The 19,004-nt window shown below is 37.8% G+C and overlaps 1 protein-coding gene across 1 annotated transcript in view; it reads right to left on the bottom strand.

The window, feature by feature from the left end:
- The window catches only part of COG5 (component of oligomeric golgi complex 5), a 385,812-nt gene that overhangs the window by 151,746 nt on the left and 215,062 nt on the right, over positions 1-19,004 (bottom strand). The window contains exons 9-10 of the mRNA XM_037065860.1: positions 11,561-11,673; positions 11,229-11,306 (exon numbers count right to left, since the gene is read on the bottom strand). Of these exons, the coding sequence (XP_036921755.1) occupies positions 11,229-11,306; positions 11,561-11,673 (191 nt within the window). The remainder of the gene's footprint in view (positions 1-11,228; positions 11,307-11,560; positions 11,674-19,004) is intronic.

The raw sequence follows: 19,004 nt of genomic DNA, 5'->3' as shown, positions 1-19,004 counted from the left end.
CTACATTTTTTATTTCACTAAATTTATTTTTAATTTATAAATGTTCTATTAGGCTTCTTTTTATATCTGAATGGCTTTTTGAACAGTAACTTCTTTCTCATTTTTTATTCCATCCTTTTTGTATACAAGTTTTTAAATATATTTTATTGATTATGCTATTACAGTTGTCCCATTCCCACCCCATTATTTCCCTCCGCCATGCACCACTCTCCCACCCCCATTCCTCCTCTTAGCTCATGTCCATGGGTTGTATGTATAAATTCTTTGGCTTCTTCATTTCCTATACTGTTCTTTACAACCCAATGGTTATTCTGTACTTCTTATTCCCTGTACCATTTCCCCCCATTCTCACTACTCTCCCTCCCTACTGACAGCCCTCCATATGATCTCCATTTCTGCGATTCTGTTCCCCTTCTAGTTGTTTGCTTAGTTTGTTTTTTTTGTTGTTGTTGATAGCTTAAGTTTGTTATCATTTTATTCTTCATATTTTTTGCCATCTTTCTTTTCTTAAATAAGTCCCTTTAACAATTCATATAATAAGAGCTTGGTGATAATGAACTACTTTAAGTTGACCTTATCTGGGAAGCTCTTTATCTGCCTGTCCATTCTAAATGAAAGCTTTGCTGGATAGAGTAATCCTGGATGTAGGTCCTTGCCTTTCATGACTTAGAATATCTCTTTCTAGGCTCTTCTTGCCTATAAGGTTTCTTTTGAGAAATCAGCTAATAGTCTTATGGGATCTCTTTTGTAGGTAACTGTCTCCTTTTCTCTTGCTGCTTTTAATATTCTCTCCTCTCTAATCTTGGGTAATTTCATTATGATGTGCCTTGGTGTGTGTTTCCTTAAGTCCTGCTTATTTGGGACTCTCTGAGCTTCCTCGACTTCCTGGAAGTCTATTTCTTTGTCAGATTGAGGGAGTACTCCTTCATTATTTTATCAAATAAGTTTCCAATTTCATGTTCTCTTCTCCTTCTGGCACCCCTATGATTCGGACGTTGGAATGTTTAAAGTTGTCCCAAAGGTTCTTAAGCCTCTCCTCATTTTTTTGAATTCTTGTTTCTTCATTTTTTAAAGATATTTACTTTTAGAGAGAGGAAGGAAGGGAGGAGGATAGGGAGAGAAACATCAATGTGTGGTTGCCTCTAGTATGCCACCAACTGGGTACCTGGCCCACAACCAAGGTATGCACCCTAAACTGGGAAACTAACCAGCGATCCTTTGGTTCGCTGGCACTTAATCCACTGAGCCACACCTGTCAGGGCTGTTTCTTCCTTCTGTTCTGATTGAATGTTTATTTCTTTCTTCTGGTCCAAATTGTTGATTTGAGTCTCAGTTTCCTTCCCTTCACTGTTGGTTCCCTATATATTTTCCTTTATTTTGCTTTGCATAGCCTTCACTTTTTTCTCCATTTTGCAACCATACTCAACCATTTCTGTGAACATCCTGATTACAAATGTTTTGAACTATGCATCTGATAGGTTAGCTATCTATTCATCACTTAGTTCTAGTTTGGAGCTTTGATCTGTTCTTTCATTTGGGCCATATTTCTTTTGTCTTGGCACATCTGTTACATTGTAAGGGGCAGAGCCTTAGGTGTTCACCAGGGCAGGGCAACATACTTCACTCCGTAGTGACTCTGTATGTGGGGGAGAGGTCACAGAGGGAACAACACGGCTTTCTTGGCTCTTGCTTGCTTTTAGTCACTTCCTCTGCTACCCACAAGCAAATTGTGTCCTTTTGGTGCTGACTCCTGGGTTGGTGGGTTTGTGTATGTTCTGTAACCCTGTGGGTCTCTCCAATGCTCTCCTGTGAGGCTGGGAGTTCCTCCTGCTGCTGCAACCCCCACAGGTTTTTCCCACCAGAGGTTTTGAGGCTTCATTTCTCCACCCTGGAACCCTGGGTTGCAGTCTGTCTCACTTCCCAGTTGTTCCTCCTGGTTTATCTGCATGTGATTGTGGGACCTTCCAGTCTGCCAGCCACCACCTTGCCTGCTTGGTTCCCCAGCTGCTGCTTTGCCCCAGGTCCTCTCTGCCACAGCTGCCTTTCTCCACCCCTCATACCAGCCTTAACGAACGTTTCTTCTTTAACTCCTTGCTTGTCGGACTTCCATACAGTTCGATTTTTTGGCAGCTCCTGTTATTTTTTGTTTGTAAATTTGTTGTTATCCTTCTTTTGGTTGTGAGAAGAGGTAAAATTGTACCTACCTATGCCTCCATCTTGGCCAGAAGTCTCCCACTCTTTATTTTTTAAACATATAGAGATATTTTAAGTTTTTATCAGATGATTATTTACTTTCAAGTCCATAGTGTCCTTTAAAAGTTCTTTAGCAGTGTAAAATCTCTCTCGCACTGTCTTTATTTTTCCTACAGACTGTCAGTACCAGCTTCTAGTTTATTTATAGGATCGATGATTTTTTTACTGTGAGCTCATATTTGGCTGACCTTAATGTTGTGTGGAGAATTCTGATGGCTGAAACTGGAAATGCTTCCCTCTGCAGACGATCTGAGTTTGTTTTTTGTGGGAGTGAAATACTGTAACTGAGGACCATGTTAGCCACTGCAACCGTGCCCAGCTTTGTGCAAGACTATCTAGTTTATTCTTTTAGCTTGTTAGAGTCCAGAGTTTACTGGACTAATCCCGGCATTGACATGAACCAAATGTTCATGTCCGAACCTGGGACAACAACAGCTTATGCAATGACTTATAGCTCAGAAATCTCCATTATAGTTTCAACTATTTTATCTGCTTGTGTATATGCATATGTTTATCTGCTTATGTATACATGCCCCTCAGAAATTCTCTTACTTTTTGGAGGTCCAACAATGGATTTAAAAATATGCTTTTCTAATTTATCTAGAATTTGTTTGTTCTGTAGTGAGAGGACCCTTAAGACTATCTAGTCCCTAAACCAATAAAAGTGTAAATCTTCTAACCTTTATAGATAAGAATCTTATTTGTAGATAATAATCTAACTTAAATATTTAACTGGCTATTGGTACCTGATTTTTTTAAAATTAAATGAGATGCCAAAGATAAACTGAACATTTTTCTTACAAAATTAAAAAGATTTCATATTTGGGTATTCTAAAATTTTTCTAAGTTTCTAATGCTATCATGACATCATTTGCTATGTCTAAAAAAGAAAAAAACATTAAATTTCATAGTTAAAATTCTCATTATTACTATAGCTGCTCAAAATGCTGAACACATTCCAGATTTAGCCTAATACATCCTACACACATGATTACAAGATTCTGTTCAATGATAAAAATTGCTGGCTTAGAAAATGAAAGTATAACTATATTCCCACATACTGCTAAACTGGCTTAATTCCACAGATGAGAATCTAAAACCTGTTTTTTACTATGTGGATCCTGAATAATTTGTCAATAATTTTCCTCACCCACTTTCAAATGAAGTGTTAAATAACACTTATGATTATATAGTCATACTCTAACTCAACTGGTTTTAAAAAATACCTAAATTTTTAATGTCTAAAAAATAAAGTCTAAAATACCAATTTAAAATCAAATTGTTATTCATTCAAATAAACTACAGATAATTCAATATAGAAAGAGGAAAAAAGTATATTCCACATTTAAATGTTAAGTAATTAATTTGATTAATAGGTGTGAATGTGTTTTCAAACTGCTTGATGAATAGGTATGAAAATAGCTAATTTTACAAGTTTACAAGGTATTTGTTAAACAGAAATAAAATTAGTCATCTTAACTAAGTAAAAGCTTTGAAAAGGTTCTACATTTAAATTACATTCCTAAGATTTATTATAGCCAATATAATTGGTCCAGTTCTATTTTATACTCAACCCATTTATACAAACTTTGATGTATTCTTTAATAACGTGATGAATATCTACTGCAAGACCTTGTGAGCTAATAAAACATCACAGAAACTACCATCAGGTAAAATTTTCTTCTCTTCTTGAATATTCTTTAAGATTAGCCTCTGAATACTACTAATATGTACTCTCTGTCATCTAGAATAAAATATCTTGCAAACATCAAGGCAGACTGGGCAATATTAATTTGAAAAGAAAAGATTTAAAGTCAACTTTTTATTGGCCTAATAAAAGTATATGTGACTTAACAATTTTCACAAGATCTCATAGACTGGAACCAAGGAATATCATTTTCATTGTTTTTATGGTTTCAAAATTAACAAATGTTAAACCATAAACCCATGATTCCTTAGTGAAGTGAGACATACAGTTGGGACACGTTCATAGTAAATCCTTGATACTGTCTTATTTAAGGAAGCATCATTTCTTAAATTTCCAATACTCTGAATCAATGTACATGCATATCATGTTATTAGAACTGTTAAACAAAACTGACCTCCTTTTTAAAAAAATTGATTTGAGAGAGAAGGAGGCGGGGAGAGAGGTGGGGAGAAAGAGAGATCAGTTTGTTGTTCTACTTATTTTTACATTCACTGGTTGTTTCTTGTATGTGCCCTGGCTATGAATACAACCTGCAACCTTGGCGTATTGGGACAATGCTCTAACCAACTGAACTACCCAGCCAGGGTCAAAGCTGACTTTTTCACATGGCAGGATTCTGTATTACCTAGCACCTGGCAAGTTTAAGATCCCTAGATAAAAATTTCAAGTTTTAAAAACAAAACATTGAAATAATCATGATAGCAAATTATTGAGCCATCCTTTGAATTAAGTCTACATTATTTCATTTTCCCTCAGAATGCCACAGTTTAGTAAGCAGTATTACCATCGTCATTTGATATTCGATGTTCTGAAAGATTACAGACCCGACCCATGGTTGCATAATCAACAGAACAATGCTTAGCTCTCTCTGTACCAAGGTACAAGGCCCCAGTTCACTCTACTATCCTGCCTTTGGCACTATAGGTATTCAAAAAGGAAATCTTTAAGATTTGCCTTTCCCAATACTAAAAAAACTATACTTAATCTTACAAAGATATTTTAACAAATTTTAAGCACCTGGATTAACTATAACATACAAATATTAAATAATAAGCATGGCAAGACTTTATTCCTAAAGATAACGTCTTACAGCCTTAATTAATGAAGATATTTTACCATAAATTAATTTTTGAAAAGTCTATAGGGAAATACAAATTAAAATTAACGACATACCACCATTTACCTATTAAAATAGCTAAAATCTGTGCCCTGGCTGGTGTAGCTCAGTGGATTGAGCGCAGGCCTGCAAACCAGAATATCGCAGTTCAATTCCCAGTCAGGGCACATGCCTGGGTTGCAGGCCAGTCCTCAGCAGGGGACACACGAGAAGCAACCATACATTGATATTTCTCTCCTTCCCTTCCCCTCTAAAGATAAATAAATAAAATCTTTAAAAAAATAGCTAAAATCTAAAACAGTGACAATACCAAATGCCAGTGATGATGGAGCAACAATTCTGTTTTCTTTGCTAGTGGGAATGCAAAATAATACATCAGTATTTGGAAGACAGTTTGGCGATTTCTTATAAAACTAAATGTGGTCTAACAATATGATCCAGCAAGCTTATTCCTCAGTATTTACTAGAGTGTGTCAAGAACTTATTTCCACACAAAAATCTGGATATGAATGTCTACAGCAGTTTTAGTCATAATTGCCAAAAAAATGGAAGCTACAAGATGTCTTTCAGTAAGTGAATAAACAATGTACATCCATACAGAGGAATATTATTCAGTAATAAAAAGAACTGAGCAATCAAGCCACAAAAACACATGAAGGAACCTTAAATGCAAATTACTCAGTGAAATAAACCAGTCTGAAAAGGCTATCTATTATGTGGTTCTGATTATATGACATTCTGAAAAAGGCAAGCCAATAAAAACAGTAAAAAGATGAGTGCTTATCAGGAGTTAGGGAGAGAAGTGGGAGAAGAGTGAGCTGGCAGGGCACAAGGGGTTTCTCCGGAAGTGAAACTCCTGAACCTATTTTGTGCAACACTAGAAAGCTGGGTACATGACACTGTGCATTTATAGTGTGCGCCTTGCATTGGTAGGGCACATTTGTTACAACTGACAACCATTATTAATTAATTCATTATTATGAACTGAAGTCCACAGTTTACATTAAGGTAATAAGTTCACTGTATTATACAGTTCTGTGGGGTTTTCATAATGCATAATGGATGTTATGGTAACCTAAGTAACAGATGTACTTTCTGCTCAATTTTTTATAAACCTCAGGAAAAAATTAAACACTATTAATTATTTTAAAATCCATAGGTTATGAACTATGGCAAAAGGATAATAATTATAAAAATTTTTAACAAACATGCAAAATACATTTTTTGTAAAAGTAACACAAGTGGTAAGAATACATCAAAATATGGAAATTCCATCACAGTTTATAGAGAAATACAGAAGCATTAAAATCAAATGTTTTAAAAACAAAGAAACCCTGAGAAATGGATTCTTAATTTTCCTACTGACATGAAATTACTAGTGTAAACTCTGTTTATATTCCATATTATAAATGAAAGAGAAAGTATTTATTAGTTTAGCTTTTAGTGAATTTCAAAATATGTACTACTTCTTAGAAAAATTTAATACATAATATTTAAAAATCTGTTCTATGTAAATCTCATTTTTAAAAGATATTTACTAGAAATACTCTCCCTAGAAAAAAAAGAATTAATTAATTTCTAGAAAGAGAGTACATAGCATAATTCAATATTGTTTTATCTTAAATTATTTACACATTTTGGTTTTTTAAAAGAACATTCACAGGTTTAAAAAGCTAAACCACTAAATTGGAAAGAATTTCAATACCAGAATATATCCTTCTTAAAAATCTTGAAGATGCAAAAACTTGTAGTCTATGGACATTCTGTTCACAACCTTTTCCTCATAAAGAGATTAACAGATGATGTTGAGATCACATCTTGACCTAGACATTGTTCTTTTATATCCAAGACACCAGAAATACATACAATCACCTACAAAGGTTTAACATTTTCTGAAGATATTAAGGGGTAGGGCCTCAAATCATTCTAAAAATCTGACACTTTAAAAAGGGTTTTACTGCCATTGAACATTGTTTTAACTAAATAATGTTCTAGGTTAGTTATAAATTTAGTAAAAATATTTGTTTACAGCTTTATCAGTGAAGATCATTGTAAAGAAATTACAGTAAATATAGTGAAACTTACGTGCTATCTTTGTAATATGTAACAAATATTTTCCTTGCCCTGGAATTCCCAAGCAACAGCAAGATCTGCTTTTTTTGCTGGTGGGAACACAAATGATACAGCCATGCTGGAAGACAGTTTTGCAATTTCTTACAAAGCTAAGTATGATTGCAAGGTCAAAAGTAATTTTAGACTCTTCATGAAAGATTGATATTTTCTAAATAAAGGTAAGTACACAGAATTCCAAAAGGAACTATTTTTTCATAAATAATACCCTAAAAGAACAAATATCAAGTAAACTAGAAATCTGCTTTAAAATTTACATATAAATATAAATATGTATATTATGCATGGCTGTAAACTTAAACAGATTGACAGCAGTTTTTGAAAACACTGGATGTTTGAGAGCAATCTTCATTACATTTTATTAAATAAGAAATTTTGCTAAGTAAACAAAAAGGGTACTGAGATGAAATTGCATGATCCTACTCCCTGTTTAACTGGTAGCAGTTCACACACCTTCAGACCAGACCCACGTGGACTGCCAGTGTCCAGTCACTGTAACAACTTTACCCTGATGCCAATCAATAAAGCTTTTAACACCGAGACTTTGGTCAACACTGTGCTATTGCAAATATAAAGCCTCTTCAAATGGCATTATTCCTTTTCTGTCATTTTTAGACTCTCTTAAATAAAATTATTTCATTATAATTGTTCACGTGTTGTTAGTAGAATATTAAGAAAATATATACAAAAAGAAACAAAAATATACAAAAGATGAGCCAATAAAGGCTTAGAACCAAGATACCCCACATAAAAACTAAATTAATCTGTGTAGAAAGATGACCAAAATCAGGAGAAATGAATAATAATATTTCATGTGCAGCAAGTAGCTTGCCTATAAAAATGAAGACCTGATATTAGCAATCCCTTCTACTAGAAAATGTAAAAAACTAATAACTATCTATACAAATTGCCAAAAGCACCTTATTCTTTCTTTCACACAATTAAAAGCCAAATACGAAGGACGGTAATGTAAGTAGGTATGTACTAATGTACTAAGTATATGTGCAGAAAAAGTTAACATAGCAGGTCCATATTTAAAAGCGCCTACTAACAATATGATCCTTGCCTGGCATGAGACTTGGGTTTTGCCAGGGTCCCCATGATTCTCTGAGAGGAATGCTCACTGAATATAAAGTGTTTATAAAAATAATGTGGTTTATGCTGAACACCTGCTTTTCTTTGGAGGGGTCTAGAATTTTAGTATGTGCTAGACACTGACTCCTGATGAAAATCCTGGACTGCTAGGCTCAAAACAAGATTCCCTGGAAGACAGTACTTGTATGTGGTCAGAACCTACGGCTGAGGAACGAGGAGTGTCAACTCCACTGGGAGAGGACTCTTGGAAGCTTGCACCTGGCCTCCTCTGGACTTTACCATATGGCTGCACATTTTCCCTTTGCTAGTTTTGCTTCATGTACTTTCACTATAATACATCACAGCCACCAGCATGACTATCTGATGAGTGCTGTGAAAGCCGCCAATGAATCACCAAAACTTAAGGTACTTCTGGAAATCTCCAACATGATATATAAAATATTTAAAATTTTGAACTACAAAGGAAACTACTTATACCATGACACTAGAACCTTAGAGAAATTTTTCCTTTGGAGCCCCAGGTGTTAATATTTAATAATGAATAATCAGTTATTCTATTAGTCATTATCAAAAACATATCAAAATGAATGAATAAAATGTAGAGTTAGGGTTTCCTAAGCACAGAATGAAACCTTACTGCTCATGAGGCCAGCAAATCTGTGGACAACAGGAGGGGTTTCAGAATTCGGAACATGGGTACAACTATGTCCCACTGAGGAGAAATTAATAGCTGAAGGGATCCTATGTCTTCAGTGAGGACTTCATAAGACATTATAACAACCACTAAATAAATTACTTATTTACAATGTTTAAAATGTTTCACCAAATTCTCAAGTGGAACTTTAAAAGATATTTACAATAAGTCATTATATTAAAGAAAAAGGGACTTCCACCAAGATGGAGGCCTAGGTGGAAACACTGTGCCTTCGCCCACAACCAAGTTTGAATACAACAAAGGTTTGGAAAACAAAGATGCAGCCAAAGAACAGAATATTGAACTATACGGAAGTCCGACGACAACAAACCATTCAACCAGACGGGTAAGAGGAGGGTAGCCAGCAGCGGAGCGGAGACAGGCAAGAAAGATCCCCCGACCCCAGGCGCCCAGGCATCCCCATGTCAGGCTGACCCAGTGAGGGCTCGGGGCAGCGGGCTGGCTGTGGTCACACATTCACCTGCAGATAAACCAGCAGAGGAGTGAGCAGTGAGACAAACCACGCAGGCCCCAGTGGGCGAACTCAGTGGCGGGCTGACTGCGGTCGCACAGTCACACGCAATGGAACAGACCATGCGGCCCAAGGTGGCGGCGGGAGGGAGCAGAGAGGGCCCGCCATTGCTTTCCTTTGGCCCTGCCCCCACATACAGCGTCACAACCCAGCCACTGACTGGCCGGGCCCTGGTGAACACCTAGGGCTCTGCTCCTCCTATGTAACAGGCACGAACAGTCCAAAATATGGCTCAAGAAGAACTCAAAACCCCAGAGCCGATAACTCTAAGTGACAAAGAAATAACAAACCTCTCAGATGCACAATTCAAGACACTGGTGATCAGGAGGCTCACAGAACTGGTTGATTTTAACCACAAATTAGAGGAACATATGAAGGCTAAAGTAATTGAAATGAAGGGAGATGCACAGGAAACCAATAGTGATGGAAAGGAAACAGGGACTCAAATCAAGGGGGTGGACCAGAAGGAAGGAAGAAATGCCCAAACAGGAAAAAGTGAAGTTACAAGAATTCAAAAAAAATGGGGAGAGGCTTAAGAACCTCCAGGACATCTTTAAATGTTCCAACATCTAAATTATTGGGGTGTCAGAAGGGGAAGAGGAACAGCCATGAGTGGAAAACTTATATGAACAAATAATAAAGGAGAACTTCCCCAGTCTGGAAAAGGAAATAGACTTCCAGGAAATCCAGGAACCTCAGAGAGTCCCAAAGAAGTTGGACCCAAGAAAGAACACACCAAGGCACATCATAATTACATTAGCCAAGATTCAAATGAAGGAGAGAATCCTAGAAGCAGCAAGAGATAAGGGCACAGTCACCTACAAAGGAGTTCCCATCAGACTGTCAGCTGATTTCTCAAAAGAAACCTTACAGGCAAGAAGGGGCTGGAAAGAAGTATTCCAAGTCATGAAATCTAAAGACCTACATCCAAGATTGCTCTATCCAGCAAAGCTTTCATTTAGAATGGAAGGGCAGATAAAGTGCCTCCCAGATACGGTCAAGTACAAGGAGTTCATCATCACCAAGTCCTTATTATATGAAATGTTAAAGGGACTTACCTAAGAAAAAGAAGGTGAAAAATATTAACAGTGAAAGGACAGCAAACTCACAGTTATTAACAACCACACCTAAAACAAAAGCAAACCAAGAGGACAGCTAGATCAGGAGTGGAACCATAGAAATGAAGAACACATGGAGGGTTAGCAACAGGGGAGTGGGAGGAGGAGAAGGGGGGAGAAGGCACAGATAATAGCATAGACAGTAGGTAGAAAATAGATAGGGGGGACGGCAAGAATAGTAGGGGAAATATAGAATCTAAAGAACTTGAGACATGTGGTCATAAACTAAAGGGGGGAATGGTGGGAGAAGAGGTGTGCAGGGTGGACGGGAATGAAGGGAGGGACTAGAACAACCGTAATGATATAATCAATAAAAATATATTTAAAAAAAGAAAAAGGGAAAATATTATATGAATTTCAGAAACTATTCTATATATAGTATTACACAAGAAGCCACTCAATAAACAAATGCCTTTATACATGTATTGCCTAAAATATTTGTGGTTTTCAAGAAATATACTTATTTTCCTGTATCTATTTGACATATGTCCTTACTGTAAGATAGAAACACAAATAACACTCACTCATTATCTCCTTACATTCTTCAATGAAAAGAGAAGGATATTTTCATGTAAACATACCTTAACTATTTCTTCAATGAAACAAATGTGAGAAACAGGATCTCTTTTCTTGGTTAATATTTTTTGTAGATGTTGAACCTAAAAAGGGGAAGAGAGGGGAAAATGTAGGTAATTGGGATTTTCAAATGAAACAAGTGGAAAGAGTAGGCACCAGAAAAAGCAAGGGAAAGGAAATGACATTTTGTCAGAACCTTTCTATACATGATAATCAGCTAAATGTAGTTATTTTGAATGCTCAGAGATTTTAAGACACCTGCCCTAGGTCACCCAACTTGAGATGCCCTGGAGTTAATCTATAATTAATGTTCTTCTCACTCTCTAAAAAAATTTACCTGCCCACAGACAGTACAAATATGATCCACAAGTTTCTCCATATTGGTCCAGAGGGAGGCACGGAAAGCAGCAGTGTTTCCTGGGGCTGGCATGGTGGATCGTCCGGGTCCCCCTGTTCATGTGAGAAAGAAATAGAAAAAAAATTTCCAAGTATAACAATTACATGTTATTATAAAAATCTAAAAAAATAGGAGTCCCTATTTCTTTCAGAAATAGTTTCTTATAAGTAACGTAATAATCTTAGCCTTTTTTGTTTCAGAAGGAAAGGGAGGCCCTGAATGGGTGGCTCAGTTGGTTACAGCATCAACCCGATACACCAAGCTTGTGGGTTCAATGGTCAGAGCACATATAAGCAGCAACCGGTAGAGGCATAAGTAAGTGGGACAACAAGTAGATGTCTCTCTCTCTCTCCCCCTTCCTCTTCCCCCATCCCCCCCCCCCGCCCCGCCGCCCTGCTGCATGCCTACAGGCAGGAAGGATAATACAAAAAAAGATTAATGAAGATGGTTTCCTAAAAGGGGAAGTGGAAGTGGTGGAATGTAGTACCCAGATGAAAGCAATAGGGATAGAAGTAATAAATCTTTGTGAGCCATGTAAATATTTTAGATATTTCAAAATAAGCTTGAATTTTAGAAGGATAAAAAAGCAACTCTAAAACTAAAACTAAATGCAAATAAATCAGAAACAAAACTAACTGTACTTCAAATTGCTAATGTAAAAACACACAGGGTAAAACAAATAGTTGGCGTGGATTATTTATTTATTTTTAAGATTTTATTTATTTATTTTTTAGAGAGGCAGAAAGGGAGGGAGAGAAATATAAGTGTGTGGTTGCCTCTCACATGCCCCAACTGAAGACCTGGCCCACAACCCAGGCATGTGCCCTGACTGGGAATCGAACTGGTGACCCTTTGGTTCACAGGCCCGTGCTCAATCCACTGAGCTACACCACCAGCCTGGGTGGCATAATTTTTTTTAATCCTCACTGAAGGTTATGTTTATTGATTTGCAGTGGGGGTATAGGGAGGCAGGGGAGGAGAGAGAGGAAGGGTGGGGAGAAACATTGATCAGTTTCCTCCCCTTCACACCACAAAGGGGTATAAAACTTGCAACCTAGGCGTGGCCCTGACTGGAAATCAAATCCACAATCTTTTCATGTACAGGATAATGTTTCAATCAACCGAGCTACCTGGCCAGGCAAATTCTAGTAATTTTTAATTATAGAACCCTGGTAAAATATGTTTTAGGGGCAAAGAGAATTGCAAGGAAATACTGCACCTAGTAGATTTGTTGCTGGAGGTAGTATTGATGTAGAAAACCTGAAACTAAATTAGGTGTATTTTAGAGTAGAACAAATGAAGGTTCTCACTGCAAACAGAAGAAACATACAAATATATAACAGGGATTAGAGGTATTTCTCAGTTCTCTCCAATAAAAGAACAGAAAGACAATGACTCAATAGACATGAGCACACCTAATTCCCACATTTTGATTCATATGAACCATTTCCCAATAAAAGAAACCAGTGCCAATTGAAGAAAAAGGGTGATTCCATATCTGGAGCAGTGAACATAGAAGGTGAATGCATACATTCTGTGCCAGAGAGCAAAGAAGTGTTCCAAGTCAAATGGAGATATGTCCAAGGACATAAGAACTTGACTAATGGAGGTTTGCATAAAATAAAGTTGAAAACATTTGGCCATACAAAATAATACTAATCATAATGGATAACAAAACACTTATAATTGATAAGTTCATAGTAAAAAATCATGTTTAAAAGGATGGGAACTGTTTATAAAAGAAAGTCAGTTAATAAATGCAGATAAAATGATAGAATTTAAAAAGTCCCCACTTTGAAACTACTAGTAGAATAACAGAGAGAATGATTATTGTTGAGCACTAAAACATTGGGAGAAATGTTACAGGAAACAGGATATTCATATGGTCTCAAAGTATGTGCTACCGATTACTAATTACAAAGAAAAAAGAGTACTTTGACAGAGCAATCTGGCATATACCACAGTAACAAAGTGATTTCACTTAGCATCTGCAATTATGAGACAGATTTAACATAATTCTGACTTCCGGCCAAGATGGAGGCGTAGGTAGAAACACTGGGCCTCCTCGTATAACCAAGTTTAAATACAACAAAGTTTTAGTAAGAAAAACGCAACCAAAACATAGAAAACTGAACTGTACAGAAGTCGGACCAACAATGAACCATTCAGCCAGACCGGTAAGAGGGGCAGAGTCAGTGGCTGGAGGAGCAAGGTTGGGCAGGAAAGATCGGCCAGACTGCCCCAGGAGCACAGGCATCAGTCGGCAGATCCCAGGTGCGGGGTGGCAACAGGCGGACCCAGTGAGGGAGCAAGACAACTGGCTGACCCTGGTCACACAGTCACACACAGATAAACCAGGCGAAGGAGCAAACAGTGACACAGACCATGAAGGCTAGGGCCCCAGCAACGGGAATTAAAACTGAAAAGCACCAATTGGAAAAACTTTCAGGATCGAGGTGCTGGGAGAAGCACCCAGGCTCACAGAGAGTTTTTTGGAGAGACACACAGGGTCCTGGAGGGTGCACAGACCCACACACCTGGAAGCTGGCACCAGGGGATCCCGGTTTGCTTTCAGGAAGCAGCAGAGGGGACCGAGGTCCGAGAGAGAGCAAACAAATGCCATTGTCCCTCTCTGACCCCGCTGCCAAACACAGCGTCACACCCCAGCTACTGGGTTGTCCTACCCTGGTGAACACCTAAGGCTCTGCCCCTCATGCATAACAGGCACGAACAGACCAAAAAATTATGGCTCAAGCATAAGAAGAGCTCAAAAAAAAAGCCCCAGAGCCAATAACTCTAAGCGACCAAGAGATAGCCAACCTATCAGATGCACAGTTCAAAACACTGATCATCAGGATGCTCACAGAACTGGTTGATTTTAGTCACAAATTAGAGGAACAAATGAAGGTTAAACTAATTTAAATGAAGGGAAATGCACAGAAAACCAATAGTGATGGAAAGGAAACTGGGACTCAAATCAATGGAGTGGACCAGAAGGAAGAAAAAAAAATGACCAAACAGAAAAGAATGAAGAGACTAGAATTCAAAAAAATGAGGAGAGGCTTAGGAACCTCCAGGACATCTTGAAACGCTGCAACATCCTAATTATGGGGGTACCAAAAGGGGAAGAGGAAGAGCGACAAGTGGAACACTTATTTCAATGAATAATAAAGGAGAACATCTCCAATCTGGCAAAGGTAATAGACTTCCAGGAAGTCCCAAAGAAGACTCAGAGAGTCCCAAAGAAGTTGGAACCAAGGAGGAACACACCAAGGCATATCATAATTACATTAGCCAAGATTAAAATGAAGGGGAGAATCCTAGAAGCAGCAAGAAATAAGGGACAGTCACCTACAAAGGAGTTTCCATCAGATTGTCAGCTGATTTCTCAAAAGTGACCTTACAGGCAAGAAGGGGCTGGAAAGACATATTCCAAGTCATGAAATGCAAGGACCTACATCCAAGATTGCTCTATCCAGCAAAGTTTTCATTTAGAATGGAAGGACAGATAAAGTGCTTCTCAGATAAGATCAAATTCAAGGAGTTCATCATCACCAAGACCCTATTATATGAAATGTTAAAGGGACTTACCTAAGAAAAAGAAGGTGAAAAATATGAACAGTGAAAGGACAGCAAACTCGCAGTTATTAACAACCACACCTAAAACAAAAGCAGACTAAGAAGACAGCTAGATCAGGAGTGGAACCATAGAAATGGAGATCACATGGAGGGTTAGCAACAGGGGAGTGGGAGGAGGAGAAGGGGGGAGAAGATACAGAGAATAAGTAGCATAGACAGTAGGTAGAAAAGAGACAGGGGGGAGGGCAGGAATAGTAGGGAAAATATAAAATCTAAAGAACTTGAGACACGTGGTCATAAACTAAAGGGGGGAATGGTAGGAGAGTGGGTGTGCAGGGTCAAGGGGAATGAAGAGGGGGGAATGGGACAACTGTAGTGGCATAATCAATAAAATATATTAAAAAAACATAATTCTGGTGCTTCCTGATCTAATATAGTGAGGAATACACATCACCACTTTACCATTTTGTTTACTCTGTATGTATCATGAAGAAACAATCAGATAAATCCAGACAAACACAGATTGTGGGGGTTGGGGTTTTTGATTACAAGAAAGTAAAGGGACAAGATAACCAATAAGCATAATGCCAGATTGGTTTAAGTTGGGAGAAAAAAACAGTTACAAAAAACATTTTGGGAAACAACTAAAAATGTTGAATATGAATTATATGTTAAATAATATTAGTGCATCTGTTACATTTCTGGAGACTGATGTCTAAGAATATTACTGTATAAACACACACACAGCTATCCGTACAGGTTTAAAATGCTTCAACAAAAAGGGAAAGAATTTTAATCTCAAACTGAAAAGTATAAATTTCAATCCAAACTAAGCTCAAAAACCAGGCAGTACAAGAGCTCATCAGTGACTAGACAGTCTATCCTGCATTAAAGAAGGGCAAAAATCAAGAAAACAACAGTCTGTGTCTGTAAGCTAATTTCTTCAGTTTTTCAACAATTCTGTTTAGAAAAGAATTACCTGTACCTTTAGTAAAAAGATGCTCTGATAAGTTTTACTCTTATAATTGAAAAGTAATGAAAAAAGAGAAACATAAAAAAGATATACTGCTTTTAAAATATAACTCCTGTCTGAAGTCTAGGTCTAAATAACTTTTAAATCACTTGCACTGTTTTGCAAAGAACATTGAGGAAAAACATAGAGAGAGTAGAGCAGTAATACTGAAACAATATGCAATTTTTTTCATGTCAAAGAATGAACTTACAATCGTGAGGAAAGGCTATGTAGTATCTTTGTAAAAATTATAACACAGTGATCAAATTCCTAGAAAATGTTCTGTTTGGTTTCATTATAAAGAATTATGTGATACATCAACCCATTACTCTCAAAATAAATATCAGAAGAGATACAAGAAGATAGTATTTTCTGCTCATATTTACTTTGGTAAAACTGAGATACAGGACAAGATCACAGTCACAGGTTCAACTTGTTCTGAAGACTTTATTTCCCTTACTTTAGCTTAGTATTTAAAGATTTTTATTTTCATAAGCTTAATACATCGTATCATACAAATATGATAGAAATAATCAACTGAACATAGGACAGCTGTGCAAAGGAAGAGAAGAAAGAATAATTGAAAGAAAAACAGATGCCATTATTAGCTTGAAGGGACTCATGAAACAAATAAAGAATGCCATACACTAAGTTCTGTGAAAGTGATAAAAGAAAATGAGAGTTCCTCAAAGAGACAATGCTTAAGAGTTCTGTCCAGTAAATTATAGCAGGATAAAATAATTTTCCTACTTTTATCCCTTGAAAGGTAATGAAAACAAGAACATAAAGTAGAGCAAAATGTCAACTTCAAAAAAATTAGGAATCAACTGAAACTTCAAACTTGAGATTATGATGAGACCCAAATGCTGTAGATAAATTGAAATGAACAAGGAACCAGATAGCTGACATCTAAGACTATTAACAAAGAACAAATTGTTCTTAAAATCAACTGTAGAAATTTGGACATGCCTTCCAGTGATTATTTGCTTGGAGTTGAGATGGATAGACCTGGATGGTTCAGGGAAGAAGCTAGTAATGTGGCAGAGTGGCAAAGAGAGAAAAACGGAAAGAGAAGAAATCTTAATAAAATGATACTGACATTCTATAAGAATCAGCCCTCTAACTTGGGGAGACTATTGATACAGGGTGCAGCCAAGGGGGGCCCCAGGGAAGATTTGGAATGGTGTCCAGAACTCAAAGTGTACAGAAATATTGGAGGAAATATTAGGATGTCCTCACCCACCCCCCCAAGGTGTCAGGTGGGGGAAGGGACGAATGGAGCAGGGCCATTGAGAGCTGTGTTGCATAGCAACAGTTTTGCAGCTAACCTCTGGAATGGTTATTTAACATATCTATAACCTTTAACTGGTTTCATAGATATGTTAAATAGCTGTGGCCAAGTTTTGGGCCAGGGAGAAGTAGTGGGGGCTAACCAGGCTGGAATTGAAAGCTGCTTCTCGGAGAGAGTGCCTGCGAGAGAGACACGAGGTTTCATCAGAGTTAGGACCCCCTGTAGCCATTAGGAGGGAGAGCCATGCGGTTTCAGCAGAGGGCAGACCCCCTCTTGGCCAGGTGAAAGGGAAAACCACACAGCTTTGCCAGAATAAAGATCCCTGCGGCCAGGTGAAGAAGAAAGACGCACTTTTGGTAGAGTGCGGCTTTGGTAGAAGAGGCCCACGCAGCTTTGGCGTGCTCCCTTTGGCTAAGTGGCCTGGAAAGCGGGAGAGACTTTGACTGGAACGTGGTACAAAGAACTCTTGCCAGTGAAAGGTGCCACATGACTTTAGATTAATTGGAGATCCTGCCTGGACAGCCGACACAGCTCACGTGCCAGCGACCTGAAAAACGGACGTGTGCTCTTTTCCTGATTTACGGTACCTGGAGTTGGGACAGTGGGAGAAGGGAGCACTGTGTGTGTGTGTGTGTAGGTGTATACCCTTAAAGACTTTAATATTTTAAGGAAGGCATTAAGCCTAAATAGCATTAAATAAACATTTTGTTTCCTTTTCACAAATCTCTGGCATTGAGAGATATCTTTCCGATTAGTGGCGGACAGAAGAGCCCTATAGATATTAGTGTATCGTCCTTGGGAGGGGCCCCTGTTTTCTATAGCAGTTTTTGGCATCCCTCGGTGGGCCAAGTATTGCCCCCCCCTTGGACCCTTTGTTCGGTAACACTATTACACATAAAAGGAGGTGAAAGAGGAAAAAAAAGCAGACAATAATGAGGTTTCCACACAGAAATTGCTTAAAGGCTTTACCAGGACTCACACTAAATTCCAGAACAGTCCAAAATTTGAGAACCTAAGTGTAGAAGTGTTGAAGTGTTACCAAGGTAGAAGGAAATAAAATTGGTGAACAGTTACACTAGATGGCAGCAGGACGGGCGGGGAATGGAAGGAAGATTGCTAAGAGAATTACTTAAAGTAGAGCCAAGAGGCTATGTAAGGAAGTGAGGCTATGTATACCTTGTGCCTCAGTTCCTAGAGATGCTATTAAGTTGCTAAACTCAGCCCAAGGCCAAGTCATTAACATCCTGGGACAACAACTGCCTATCACCATACATCAGCGATTTTCAACCTGGCTGCTAAAAGAATTTTCAAAACATGCAATACCTGACTACTTAGTCAGCGGCACTGACACCTTTTCCCTTAGAGTCTAAGGGAACATAATTTCAACTCCTTACATTTGTATACATTTATATAGTCCTAAAATTATTTTGGCCCTTTGATGGCAACCATGAGGCTGATGTGGTCCCCAGTAAAAATGAGGTTGATACCCCTGCTTAGACTGT

Source organism: Sturnira hondurensis, unplaced genomic scaffold (genome assembly GCF_014824575.4).
Source record: "Sturnira hondurensis isolate 20B ecotype Veracruz unplaced genomic scaffold, ASM1482457v3 Scaffold0016273, whole genome shotgun sequence".
In the NCBI taxonomy this organism is placed as follows: domain Eukaryota; kingdom Metazoa; phylum Chordata; class Mammalia; order Chiroptera; family Phyllostomidae; genus Sturnira; species Sturnira hondurensis.
The sequence above is the reverse complement of the archived record's forward strand: the minus strand, read 5'-3'. Positions and strand labels throughout refer to the sequence as shown.